General features: G+C 37.1%; 1 protein-coding gene across 1 annotated transcript in view; it reads right to left on the bottom strand.

Annotated features, from left to right (window-relative positions):
* The window catches only part of LOC104546506 (ankyrin-2-like), a gene marked incomplete at its 3' end in the record, with an annotated part of 70,546 nt that overhangs the window by 9,816 nt on the left and 45,863 nt on the right, over positions 1-14,867 (bottom strand). The window contains exons 6-10 of the mRNA XM_010191915.1: positions 13,562-13,747; positions 13,072-13,095; positions 10,873-10,971; positions 9,608-9,706; positions 1,079-1,177 (exon numbers count right to left, since the gene is read on the bottom strand). Of these exons, the coding sequence (XP_010190217.1) occupies positions 1,079-1,177; positions 9,608-9,706; positions 10,873-10,971; positions 13,072-13,095; positions 13,562-13,747 (507 nt within the window). The remainder of the gene's footprint in view (positions 1-1,078; positions 1,178-9,607; positions 9,707-10,872; positions 10,972-13,071; positions 13,096-13,561; positions 13,748-14,867) is intronic.

Raw genomic sequence — 14,867 nt, 5'->3', positions numbered from 1 at the left:
GGGAAATTTAGAGAAACATAATTATGTAAAACCAGAACTTAATCAATGCAGAAGAATCTAAGGGTCTTGCCTCATTATTTAATATTTAATAAAATGTATCTTGACCTTAAAAGACAGTTCTGAGGGTATTCATCATAACATTAAGACATAGGTTGTATGTTAATTAGAGGAAAAGCACCTACATATCCATCACCATATTTATTGACGCACTTATATATTTTTCTTTAAGTGTTCAATGAAAAAAAAATACATTGGCAAAAGCTGCCCCCTCAGCTTCTTGGGAAATGATACTTTCAACCACCAGCATGGCTGAACCTTTTGTTCAAACCATAACATTTGAACGGCATGGAAGTGGGAGTTTTATAGCCCTGTCTGGCTTCAGTAGATCTTTCTGTAAAAATTGAAGTCCATGGAAGAGAAAAGAGAGTTGTTGCTATTAATATGTATAACAAGTTGTATCTGGAAAAAAATAGTTTAAGTATTTACATATTTATCTGTCTCCAGTTTGGGACCAAGGTCATACTTGAAAGATACTACAAGTATCTTTCTCTCACTGTTTTGACCAAACTAACAACATCTGTAGGAAATGCATTCTTGTTAGATGTGTGCTTTTCACAAATCTGTAAGAACACACTGAAATAATTTTCAAAGTCTGAAACATTCTATGAAGACACTTAGGAGAAGCTTCAAGTCACAGGTCCTAGGTTAGCTTATATGAAGGATTGGAAAATACATACCAGATATCATCTCTCAGGAGTGACTGATCCAGCTTTTCCATCTCTGTGTTCTATAGTCTTAGGAAGCAACAAAAGTGAAGTGCTTCCAATAGTGCTGTATATCATGTGTTTAGTCTGATATTATAGAGAGCGGCGAAAGAGTGCATAGTATTTCATATATTTGGAAAGGATAGTATTTTCTAATTATGTAAGAAAATTTATTTTTGGACCATTCTACCCATTAATACATTTCCTCTGGGAGAACAGAATTGTTCCTGTCTTCTTCCTTGTCCTTTCAGTGACATTAAAAATTCTGTGGCAAGTTACATAGCGCTGCTAACATATTCTAATAGAACACACACCTTGGTTCTTGCAAGCAGTGGGGCACCTCGTTCCAGGAGCAGCTCCACAACTTGGTCATGTCCACTTCTTGCAGCACAGTGGAGTGGGGTGAGTCCATCCTTAAAGTAAAATGAGAGAAAACGAATGAGCCCATCCCCAACTGTCCATCCTGGCACTCAGAGGAACATCTTTCCAGGAATGCAGTCCCAAAAGCATCTGAAAAAGCTCCTTTTTTTGACTCTTAACTGAAGCTGGCTCCACAACATGAAATTTCATCTCTAGCCTTTCTTGCACTGGTAAAGGACACTCTGAGGTTACTGTTTCAGAGAGGATGTGTCGAAATCTCTTATAAAAGTGTATAATGTAATCATGCATTGCCTCCTCCCCTCCTCCTCTGCTTGGTTTTGAGATTGTATTGCCTCTCCCTGAACAATGTGTGCTGGGCCAAGGATGCTCTGTTAATCAACCCTTGTTCTTTGGATTGCTTTTGATGCAGGGATAAAACAATAAATGTTCATACTAGAAAATTTACTCTTGAATTTTTAATTTTTAATTTTTTAAACAGGCAGCAGGAGAAAGAAGATTTTAAAACAGAGAGAATAAATTGAACAAAACCTTTTATTTCTGAGACTGAGCGACAAACAAAGAGCTAACAACTCTTTGCTAAAATTGCTGTGAGAGCATTAACTTCACAGTATTTTCTCCATTGCAGAACACCACCCTATATCAAAAGACTTGTTGAAGCTACTCAGTCATGGTCACAGCAGTGGTAGCAAAAGATGTGTCAATGAAACATTTAGATAGGAGAATGCATTCTAGGTAATTCTGGTACAGTTTTGACTTTGTGCAGAAAAATACAGGAATATTAGTGATGAATGACAGAAAAAAAAATTGTCAGATGTAGAACCCAAATTTTCATCTTATTAGACCTTGATACTGCTCAAGCATGCACTCAGAGAAGTCATCAATACTCATTCAACAGAAATAGGTTCATAAAGGTGAAATGGCAATAGTTTTTAATCACAAGAAAAGCCTTCTCCCTTTGAGACACACTGCTTGTCTTAGATGAGGCGGATGCTATTATTCTAGGATGCTTTCTGAAGAATCCAGTAACAGCATGACTAGAAGATGAATATACTGGTCTGAGAGAGACTTACTACTTACAGGTTTAAAAAGTAGTAAAAATTCAATAGCATGGCCTTAAGTATGAGTTAGTGTCCCTACTTCATACACAGATATAATATTTGCCTTGCAGGAGTTTGGGGGAAGTCTACATCACTGTATTTTTACATCTACTACTAATGATTAATTTAAAAGTAGGCCTAGATTGCACAGTACCATTGCAGTTGCAACATAATTCTGGCTATGCAAATGTTGGCCTTTAATATTCTATAAATGGTAGTTCCGAGAATTCAATCCTCCCTTATCCTCAGTTTCAAAAGCACAGGGCACCTCTCTGAGTAAGCAGTGCACAAAGCTCTACTTCAGTGAAGAACTGAAGTCTACAGGGAGGAGCTTTTCTCCCTTACTTATCTACTGTTTCCAGAGATTTTTCAGAAACATGTGAAGGTGTTAGTTGTGCCTTGACACTTGCTATCTCAGAGGCAGAGGCATAGGCATCACTACATCCCATGGAAGCTTTGCAATGAAATTCAACAGATGCAAGATCGAACCCATAAATAGAATTCAAGGCTGTTCAGCACCTCAGATCAGGTCAATGTAAAGGAATTGGGCATAAATAGCTTATCCATTTGGGGTATTTTTCCAGTGTACCCTAAAGTCTTTAAATGTACAGCGATATTTTCACCTTGCTGTCAGAGGGATTCATACATATAATTCCCATTAGCATTACTAAGGTGAGAATATATCCCAAAGGTATTTCTAGGAAAGGCATTTATTTGGTATTTCTTTCCAGTGTCTGGTCTTTTGTGCTCTACATTTTTAATGTGGGAGGTTCACTTTTGTTATCTGCATAGTGATTTTGATTTTACTCTGTTTAACAGAACAGAAAAAGAAAGGTAGAGTTGTATGAATCCTTGGGGAAAAAAAAACCAGGGCAAATCGCCACAGGGAGAAAAAAGAATGATACAAGCTAAGAAACACATCAACACAAGAAAGTCTAGCTAAAAAAACAGTAAGAACTAAATTGCTAAAAAGCATGAATACTCCTCTGCTCTTATCTATAATTCCCTGTAAAAGCAGGGGCAAAAAATTTGATATCTATCCTTTTCTATCCTGTCATAGTTTTTATAAATGCACCATCATTCACTATCTATGCACTGTTGAGTAGGTGAACAAAGGGATATGCATTGCAGCCTTCCATATAACTCAGTTCTCTTTCCTCTTTCTGCCCTGGGAAACACAGCATGCATATTTAATACTTTAGATTCTGTTTTTGCCTGTGTTTACTTCAAAGATGAAGGAAATTGAAAAGGGAGAGTTGTTGTAGTAGGAGAATTAGTACTTAACACAATGAGGACAAACTGACATTAGCCGACATCAAGAGACACACTGGTGTACCACATTAGTCCTCTTTTGCACCATTATCTATTTGCAATGAACCTCAGGGCTCTGAAATCTGTTGCAGGAGTTTGCCTACGTACCTTTTCAATCACTCCATTGCTAACTCGAACGCCATCTAAACTGAAGAACACATGCTGACCAAAACATCAAACATGTCATTTGACAGGACATAAAACATGGGGTTCAAGAGACACAGACTTGAAGCACAGATAATGGATTTCCTGTGAGCATGAAGGCAATAAATTAAACATATTTATATTTAAAGAAGTCCATTATTTATCTCCTCATCCTAAATAATTGATAATGGTGAGTTATATGATTTAATCTTCCAAGTAACATCCTGCACATGTTATATATGAGAAAAAACTTCTTTACTGTGAGGGTGACAGAGCACTGGCACAGGCTGCCCAGAGAGGTTGTGGAGTCTCCTTCTCTGGAGACATTCAAGACCCACCTGGATGCATTCCTGTGTGACCTAGTCTAGGTGATCCTGCTCTGGCAGGGGGGTTGGACTGGATGATCTTTCGAGGTCCCTTCCAACTCCTAATACTCTGTGATTCTGTGTGCATTCAGTTGTTCCCATATGCAGTAGTTTCCCTGTGTGTTCTTTGCAATCTAACCAACAGGTGGGTGACTGTTAGAAATTACACTACAATCCTCTCTGTGTGTATGGAAGCCATGAAATTCCATCACTTCTAATTTCCTCTTATATAGTTGTCAAAATAGAAGGCAAACTTTTGCCTTTTTCCTTGAAAATCAATCACTGGTTATTTTTTAACCTGCAAAATTAATTCTGCATTCTGGGCATGACTGCAGGGCGCAGGAAGATAAATTACTGGGTCATTTCACAGTCATTAAAATGTTTTACTTCAACTTACCAGACAGACTGAGATTAAAAGATGTGCTTATGAGAGATTCCTAATGGGAAGTGATATGGGCAGTATCTTAACACAAGAACAGTTGCACACATTCAGTGCTCACACGAATGAAGACTAATGATAGCACATGAACATCAAAGGAAAAATTATCAAAGAATTCTTCTAAACTGCAGCTGCACGTTCTCATGTTTATAAGGGTAAAATAAAATTTTAGCATTTTTTATGTTAGACATGCAAAATTATCTAAATTTTCTGGAACAATAAAGGCCTTTTCAGTTGTTCATTTTTCACTAAAACCTCATCTCTTCAAAAATGAACAAGGCAAACGTCCCTCTTGCTTTAAGCTCTCTGAATCTTGGCATAATTAAACATACTCTAAAGTATTCCTCCAGGTATGCCCTTCAAAACATAAATTTTAAAAATACAGCAAAAAACATACCATGTGTTTGCTTGAGTAATAAGATATTAACTTAAATAATTAGAAATAATAGTCACTATCTTTATAGCTTTCTTAGATAATCTGTACAGCATCCTTTCCCCTTCCCTTGTAAACATTAAATGAATCCACTCAATTTTTTATAGCCAATAGCTACATTTTGATTAGATATTTATAATCTGGCATTGCTTTAGGAATGGAAAAAACTGCCAATGAATTATTAGTGCTCTGTGCATGTGTGAAGACTAGCAGAAAATGTCACAGCAGCATTACTGCAGGAAAAAAAACACTGTAAAACAGAGCACTGTGCCAGGACAGCGTTAGGATCCTGCTGCAATGGCTTTATGATAGGAAACCCACTATACCTGGAAACAGAGGAATGCCATGGCTATTCTGTCAGGATGCGTATTTAGAAAAGGAGACACTAAGGGGTATATGAAGCTCATTCACTACAAAATATAAATAAATAATCCAAGTTCCACCCCCTCACAGCTTCCTTCCTTTTCTTTACCCACTGGGATCATACATCTCTGTGACCAACTTTCCACTTCTTTCAGCTCCAGCTGGGCCTCCTTTCTTTTCTGTGGCCCTTCTCCAACTCAAATGTCACACCAGACTTTCTCCCCACCATTATCACGTCTACTCCTCTCTCCAGCTCCAGCTGCCATGCTCCAGGCACACAACATGTTTACTTTCCCACACAATAAGCTTTCCATTCCAAGGATTCATTCCAGGGATTTTTTTCAACTGTGAATATGCTGGACAAAAGCGTGCAAGAGGATTCTAAAGCAAAGTCCCAGAGCAAGAAAAATTTAATTTCAATGTTGGCAAGATTCAATGGAAAGAACACAAAATGTGTGACAACTTCAGCATCTGAGACAGGTGAATGTGTTCCTCCCCCTCTTTTAAGGGTGTTTGCATATTCACACAAAAATGGAAAAACTAGTAAGGTGTCAAAGGCCTAGGAATAACACTGTATTTTTAAAGTAAAAGAGCAAATAAAAACTAAAAAAGCCTCACGTTCTTATTTTCCTATACATTTTATATAGAGAGATGATAAAAATAAAGATATTACAAAAACTGCATTCATAAAGAATACTGCTAAAACCCTTTAACAGTCAGTAACATTTCAATGTCCCCTATATCCTTACTGTTACTATTTCGTTATATCAAAATATTTTTTTTTCATAGAAATACATATATTTTGGCCATGCTGAAATTGATCTCCTTTTAAATGCTTAAAATAACTCTCCTTCTAGTAATCCTTATTGTATTTCAGGAAGGCTGTAAGTGCTTTCCTTATCTCAAAGTGAGAATTTATAATTGCCACATTACTCTTGACCACATGACATCAATTCAATCATAAACTGAACTTTCCACCATCTTTTAAAGAACAAATTTCTGCACACTGATTCCTAGCCGCAGTCTGCACAACTGCTTCCAAAACCTGACTCCACTGGTCTACCATAGTAAGTTGTACAGGTCAGCAGTTCAGCTAAATTTTTACATTTTAAACAAATGTATGTCGTTGAAGTTCTTATTCAGGTAAACTTGTAGACAATATGGGATTGACTAAGATTTTAAATATTAAATGCTTTAGCCTAATAAATTTAGCAGGCAAAACTCCAAATGAGGCTTGTATGTAAATACAAATACCACAGACATAGAAATAACAGATAGTACTAATAAAAGTATCCTATTAATATCATTGGGAAAGTTGTTTACATTTTTTGTGTAGATACAATATAAAAGAGAAATTAAATTCCACATTTTAAAAACTTATTTAGTAGTTAGTTGTGAAAAATGGTAAAACGTACTGAAAAAAATAAGTAAAATATTGTTTTAAAATATATAAATGTAGCAAGCAGATTTACTTGCAATACTAAATCTTTATACTCTTGTGAGAAATGCCATAAAGTTTCAGCAAATACATTATGAAATGCATAGAAAATAAAAATATTTAATTCCTGCAGTAAGCAGGACTTTCCTCTGACATGCAACATTAACTATGGAACAGTAGGACACATTCATAATTTACTCCCATTAAAGAATGTACATTTTAATTTATTTTTTTTTAGACAATACATGGGCTCCTAATAGATCATTCCAGTGGAACATTTTCAAACCTAAAAAGATTTCACAGATTAACTATGCAAAATTAAAGTACTGAGATTCCTTTAAAATCTGTTAAAATAAGTTTTCGCGTCTTAATTTATGCATCATCAGATGTCATGTAATAAAGGAAGTAAAAATAAACTGAATGAAAGCAATGAGTATTTTTTTAACCAAAGAGCTTTTTTTGATGTGGTATGGAGACCAAGAAGAAAAGCCCAAGCCATCAGGCAATGAAATATCCTAGTATATTTAATTCGACTGATTTTCAGTGAATCTGACCTACTGGATAAATGCAAGTGTTCTTCAGGAGAAATGAAAAGGCACGTATGGAAAGGCAAGCATGTTAGTACCAAGGAGGAGGAGGCGAAAGTCTTTCCTTTAAAGGACAAAACACACATATGCATGGCATGCAACACACAACCTACCTCTTCAGTACCCTACGTACTCACGGCCATAGCAAAGCACACAAGGCATGCGGACAAAGCGAAGGGAAAAGAAAAAGACACCGAGACCATATAAACAGCTGGCATGAGGACAAGACCACGCCACAGAGACACTGACAGCAAAAAGCTCTGGAATCTCCCCCACTGTGAAGTGCACGCAGCTGACCACACCGTGTGCCTCTGAGCAGGGAGAAGGCAGGAGATGAAAGCAAGAGGAAGCTGCTGAGCCTAGGCAAACTGGGATATATGTGCTTTAGGGTACCTTTATGGGTTTTCACTGATATCTTTGTCCTGACAGGTTTTGAGCTAATGTAGCAGCTAAGACAATGAGAAGACTCTAAAATTAGCACCTTCCACCTATGCTGGACAAAGGCCTGTCCTTTCAGTTTCATTCACATCTGCACATCAATCTGTCTGGGTGAGCAGGGAACAGAAAACACCTTGACCTCTTAAAATCTAAGATGTCTTTTACAATCGTCTGGGCCACCTTGTTCAAAACAAGTATCTAAATACTGACCAGGAAATATGTGAATTCCACACTGTCATTCCACAGGCCAAAGGACCATTCTGTATGACTATGGTGCTTATGGGTATGTGGAATATACTGGCTGCAGCATATTATTACCATGTCAAGTCTATTTACCAGGAGATTTTAGGCACTTAATGTGGAGAATTTGACCAAGGATGATTTACTGCACACCTTCATAAGAGGCAGCATTTTCCATCACCAGTAACTAAATTTAAAAAAAAAAAGTAAGAGAGAGACATAATTTCATAAATAATCAGAAATCAAAATCATAATTACATATAGAGTTACAGGAAAATCACAATTGTCTTCCTAGCTTATGAAGCAACAAATGGTTGATGAAATTAATAGTAAAGTAACTGCAGAGGTTGAACGCACAAGGGCAATTGAATGCAGTATCCCTGCCTTTCTGCCTTATTAAACAAAAACTATATTGCTTTAGTTTCAAACTCTTATATCCAGTTCTAAACTCTCTGTTCTGAAACACCCTCTATTACTTGGAGATGCAATTTTGCAGATCAGTGCTTAAAAAACAGCAGCTTTCAAGAATGAGTTCTGTGCAATTCGGTTTGCATAAATGACTGCATTTTTCTAGATAACTCCAAAATCTAATTTTACTTAATTAACTCTGCCCATATAAATTTATGGGCAAAATAAAGAGCACTGTATTGGTGTGGCATTTCAACAGGACAACTGGGAGAAGGAAGCCAGGGAGAGTCACCTAATACTGTTGCTAGCCTGGGGAACGGGTGGTTTCCTGCTGGGACAGAGTAGGTTAATTGTTCACAGTATTGTCTCCAGTAAAACGTGCCTGCCAGCCCAGTACAGCAGTCTTCATTAGGTGTACTATGGCACAGGCATTTAGGAGTCAGGGGACAGAGAGGCTTAGCTGAGTCCAGACCCTCCACTTCCCATTGCTGTGCAGCTCGCATGTTCTTCTGTCACACAAAGTTGGACCGGCTAACAGGCTTATTTCCTCAACACTCCAGACCCTCCACTTCCCATTGCTGTGCAGCACGCGTGTTCTTCTGTCACACAAAGTTGGACCGGCTTATTTCCTCTACAAGATCAGAGCTTCATTGGCTTTTTCTTGTATGATGTAGGTAGATTATACAGTAGACTGAAGGAAATAGTATTTCTGCCTCCTACTGTCACCAATACCTTCCTTTCTTTAGTCTGATACCATAGAAAACAGTCTACATAAAACAAATACGGCTGAAAACTAAAGGTTGGATTCTAAATTATAAAAAAAAGGTACAAAAATATTTCTTTGCAAATTACTTTTAGGGCCACAGTTTAAATTTGGTCTGAGTTGCAAAAAGATTATACTTGTGAGGAGGCAATGTTTAACATTTCTGGAGCTGTGTTCAGCTGAATGTGGGTTTTTTGGGGAGGGTTTTTTGAGTCATTTATAACAGCTGTATCTAATGTCTCACTTTAAGACAGAGAACAAGACACAATTACTGTACTTGAATTCCTAGCTATGAATCTTGGTGTTCATAGTCTCTGACTTTAAAAAACAAAACAAAACAAAACAAAACAAAACAACACCAAAAACAAGCAAGCAAAACATCCCAATCCATTCCCAAGAAGGGACAACATCATATTCAGGGAATAGAAACACTCACCCTGGTTTTGGCATCGATCTGCCCTCCACGATCCAACAAGAGCTTCACCATGTTTGTGTTTCCCCTTTTGGAAGCCACATGCAGTGGGGTGATTCCATTCTACACCATGAAAAGAACAAACAATGAGCATGATGGATTTGAAGGTGCATAATGGCAGTGAACTTGTGTTCAGATCACAAAAACGAGACTATCACATTGTAGAGAATATGCAAAAATGTACTTGAGCATCAGAGCTAGGCACATACCATATAAGCTTGAGTTAGTAATTCCTTTCTAAGCAAGATTCTTTATTCATCGTTGGGTGTTTTCTAATAGATGAAGAAGCACAACTGCCAAAGCAGCAAACATCACAGTCCCAGAGTCAAACAGATAAACAAACATATATCAGAGTCCCAATGAGTCAATATTCACAAAACACTGATCCATTCAAATCGTTGCAACATACACAGAGTACACAAATGCGTGACTCCTACACAAAGGACTCTTCTTAGTGTAATGCCAGTAGTGTAAAGGAGTGGGTCCTGTTTAGGCTGAAAGTCCTTGCTAACACTTTGGGTAAGAGAAAGAGATAGTAGCAGCTATTTCAGATCAGCAGCAGGAGAAAGTCAATCTGAAAGGCAGAACCCTAAAGTAATTCAAAGAGCGTCTGGCAATGCAAAATTAAACAGAAAACTCATGATCCAGCAGCCATGCTGATGTACAGATTAGCAGAGAATTTCATGGCACCAGATGCTGTGCTTCAAACTACATAATGTACAACACCAAATAGACTGCTCTGCAGTTGTTTACCATAAAAAGTAGACATGATTAATTAGCACTTTTATTGTTGTATTTATATAAAGGCAATGTACCTTACTTTACCTTTTTCAAAATATGAGTGAAAATAACAAAGAACAGCAAATATTGAATCCTGCGTACTAAATACTGAAAAAGCTAATAAAACCTACATACATTTCTAAAGTATGTGTAATTGACAGGAAAGCTAAAGTGAGTTGACACATTAAGAGAATATCAGCTTTCTGGAGCTAGTCACAGAGGCCTGCTTCCTTCAGCTGGGAATACAGGTTGCTGTGAAGCACCCAAGGACTCTGCTGCATTGCATGGAGGCAACCTTTAAGAATTATTACCAAAAAAGACACCTTTGAACACAATGGAATTTCAGTATTACTTTGCTTCCCACTTACTCTTGACTAAGAATTACACAAAGGAACACTCCCACTTTTGTAGGCCAGTCATACTAAGAAGAGAAAAAAATTCCTCCGTACCCTTGCTGTGAAATCAACTGCAGCTCCTCGGTTTAGCAGAAGCGTTGCCACATTGACATTTCCATAGTGCGCAGCTATGTGCAAAGGCGTAAAGCCACTCTACAAAGGGAAACAGCCCTTATTATAGAAATCAACTTATACAAGATAATCAACTTAACTAGAACTTGGTTTAAAAACTGCTGGCAAACAAATGTATCACATCGATGTAATCCATTTCACCAATAAGCACAGTCTTTCAGGCAGAAAATGCAATTCTCGTAAGGGAGGTTATGAAAAGTGCTTCATTCTTTCATTCTCCAGTTCAGCGTTCTGAATCAGTGGCCAATAAAGGAAGTAGCTTTTGTCATAGAAAATATTAACATATTAGCCATTCTTAAAGAAAACAAAGGAAGCTTCCTTATAACAGTTCAGAAGCAACATGGGTCTTTTGGACTGCATCTGTTTATTGCTTTTGTCTAAATGACCACAAAAGTTGTTATTTTCATGATCTTAAAATTATAAATTTTGACAACTTTCTTTTTTTTTTTTTTTAAAAAAAGCATTAGTTATTCAATATGTAACCCAAGAAGCTGGTGTACACGAGAAACTACTTAGTAGCACAGTGTAAAACCATAATTATTTATATACAATTTGGATCTCAACGGATCTGAAGAAACTTTGCCATCTCTACATCAGAAAAAACACAATTTACTTATTGCCTCTTGAATACTAGAAGGTGAAACATGCTCCGGCTACAAGATATAGAATTGCTTGACAACATAAAAAAAAGATTAATTTTTCAGAAACTAGGCCAGAGAGCAAGCTTTTAGTCTCATAATTAATTCAAGTAGAAAGGACCTTGCTTTTGAGGTTTCCCTGAAGAGCTTTACACTGATTTGATCAGATCTTACTGTTAGTTATGGGAAAGAGAGAAATACTTTTGGCTTCTAGACTATACCATATTTTCAACTTGGTTTCTTTTCTTTCAGTGTACAAATCATCATCTTAAACTGCTTGTGGAATAAAAAAATGTAGGTGGATGTTGCACTCTGAAAACAACTCTGTTCTCAAAAGTGATAGCAGTCACCCCACTATTTTACCCTAATTCCATTTACTTCCTTGTCAGCTCACAGGTGATCCTGGTCAAAGTACAGTCAAACACTCATTAAATTCATAGTCATGTTGCTGTGGTAAATTACCAGGGAGATGTCTACTGAGCATATTAGGCACACAAATATGATCTTGTGTTAAGCTACAGACTAAATGTATATTGCATTAATAATAATTTCTCACAGACACGTGTTTACACAAATGCACTGAGAAGTAACATGGAGAGTTAAACAGCTTCACGTTTACCATAGTGAAGGACAAGTCCATGGGCAGAAGCCAGAGAGGAGCTGTCACCCTTTCAATTCACATCGTCAGCTGCCTCGTGGCAATGTGCTCATGCATGCACACATCGAGCACTTTCACACGGGTGCGTGCATTCAAAATTCATTCCCTCATCTAACAAAGAAACTCTATTATTTAAAGGCATTCAAATAATGACTGCATTGTTGGAAATAATTCTTTTTCCTAAATGGGACAATAATTTCTAGGGAAGAAATCACAGTTCTAGCCAATCAGACACATGGTTTTTAGTGGAAGTGCTTGGAGGATTGATATTTCCAGATTCTGGATGAGAAATGTAATATTATCTGCTGTTGGTAAATTCTGATTATGTGCTATCCCTTAAGGGTTTTTCAAAACTTTATTGGAAAGACTGTAATAAGAACAATGGCAAAAATAAGCAGATGCTCTGAACAAGTTTTTACCTTGGACGATCTGATTATATTTATTATTGTAAATGAAGGAAAATGAAATTTACCATGATTCTGGCTGAGCCAGACACCTTAATTTAGTTATGCCAAGTGAGTGCATTTTCATAATTAATGAAATCGAGCTAGAAAAGCATCTTTATCCTCTTAGCTCCATTACTCACTTCAGACTTCTTTGAACTGATGTGAATTCTCAAAAGTTTACTTCAATAGAGACAGAAATAAAAAAAAATCTAAGACAAAGGATTAATAAAAATAGGTTTTCTGAATCACAAATTTCTATGTATTAAAAAAGAGTAATATTTTCACTTTTAGTGCTAAATAATAAAGAAATATTGGCATAAAGCAGAGAAAATAATCATAAGTAACAGAAAGAGTAATTAAAGATTTTTTATCTCGGTACCTCAGTCGTCCTATTCACCATCATCTGATGCAGCATGGTTTGGGAAAAAGAGGAAAAATATTAAAGACTGGCCGCAAAATGAAGAACTATGTTGCTTTTTGAAATGAGTTATGTTGTTAATTATGGGAAAAGCCATTCAAGCATGCATTAACTTTAAATACAACCTATGTTCCCATGGGCAATAAACCAGTATCCTATTTAATAGGGAAGCAGTGATTCTGCTTCCATTCCAGTCTCTTCTGATTTATAAATAATGAAAGCAAGCTGGTTACCAAAGAAATGGGAGGTATAACTAAAAAGCAAATAAAACACATAGCTTGCAATGACTGTGTAGCTAAACACTGCAAAAGTAAGTATATTACTGGTGATACTGGTTGAGCATGTCGTCTTTCCCCACAGAAGAAACGACCTTTAACCATTAAGACTAAGGAAGTAAAGTTTGCTGCCCATCGGCTCTCAGCCTGTTATCTCTAGAGCAGCACCACGTTACCTTGGACTGCACATCGGCGTTATGATCGTTCTGCAGTAAAAGCGCCGCTGATTTGGTGTCGTCTTTTCTAGCGGCAATATGCAGGGCTGGTAATCTCACTTTCCCCTTGGTGTCATTTTCCAGGAGGATGGCCACCGCCTGGTTGTGTCCTTGTTGCAGTGCAACAGCTAAAGGAGTGAAGCCATCCTGATAGAGAAGATGACAAGATGTGCTCAGTAAGCTGAAGGACATGAAGCTTCAGTGATTTGCACAGCACAGAGATCTGATAGGCACATTACCAGCACAACATTTTAACCCAGATACGACTGCAAACACGTCAGAAGCACGTTTCTTCACTTCAAAGTCATCTTAAGTTGAGTAGAGGCAAAGGATCATTTTACAGTATCTCTCTTGATTACCTCTCATCTTAAAATGGACCACAAAGCATATTTTTAACTGCATTTTGGTAAGGATTAGTGAGTGCTGAACAAGGCAGATATGAAAAATACACAGGGAATCTCTCACATATCTGGGAAAAGAAAACATATCTTCAGATGCATTTGCTGTTGTTTTCCATTCTAAGTTACATGTGGACTATAGCTCAAAACAGTCAGATTATGTTTAGGAATTTATTCTAAATCGAAGCAGGAAAACATAGAAATTTTTTTCCACTTTTTCGAAAAACAAAGTCAGAAAAAACTCTATTTTTAATTCATATTTTAGCTTTGTTTTAAAATTATTTTCAAAATTTTCTGCTCCTCTGCACACGCCCTGTACTGCCAATGCTTTAAAATGTTCCATGACCCCAACTTACTACCTCAGCTGAAGTACTGCCTGCTCCCATATGTTTTATTCTGACTATAGAACCAAATCTAGCTCAAGTTTTTCCCTGCTGCCCAAGCAGATATGTGCTGTAACCACATGCTAGATCAGAGGGCAGTGAAACCATGAGGAACAGAGAAGCTCTGAGTCTGTGACTGGAGGCACAGCGAATAACAATGAAAGAAAAGGGAAAAGACTAAAACAAGGTCTTCTATGTCTAGGTTGGAAGGAACAACTAAAGAGTTGATTATAGCCAGAAAGTGACAAAACTGATTTAGAGACATTGTAAAATGCATAGGAATGAGACAGAATTGATTTAGAATAGGAAAACAGAAAGATAATAAAATAATAAGGGGCAAGTTAGGAAGGAATGAGAGCCAACATATGCTGAAAGAAACATCTGAAGAATTGCCAAAGCAATTTTTCCCCTTTGTAATCTAATAACATTCACTCCCTTTTGCTTAGAACTGTGGGTAGGTGTGTTGTAACAGTGATACTACTATGG

The sequence above is a fragment of the Mesitornis unicolor genome, unplaced genomic scaffold (assembly GCF_000695765.1).
Source record: "Mesitornis unicolor isolate BGI_N332 unplaced genomic scaffold, ASM69576v1 scaffold20439, whole genome shotgun sequence".
NCBI classification, from domain to species: Eukaryota; Metazoa; Chordata; class Aves; order Mesitornithiformes; family Mesitornithidae; genus Mesitornis; species Mesitornis unicolor.
Note: the sequence above shows the minus strand (reverse complement) of the source record. Positions and strands in the feature narration are given on the sequence as shown.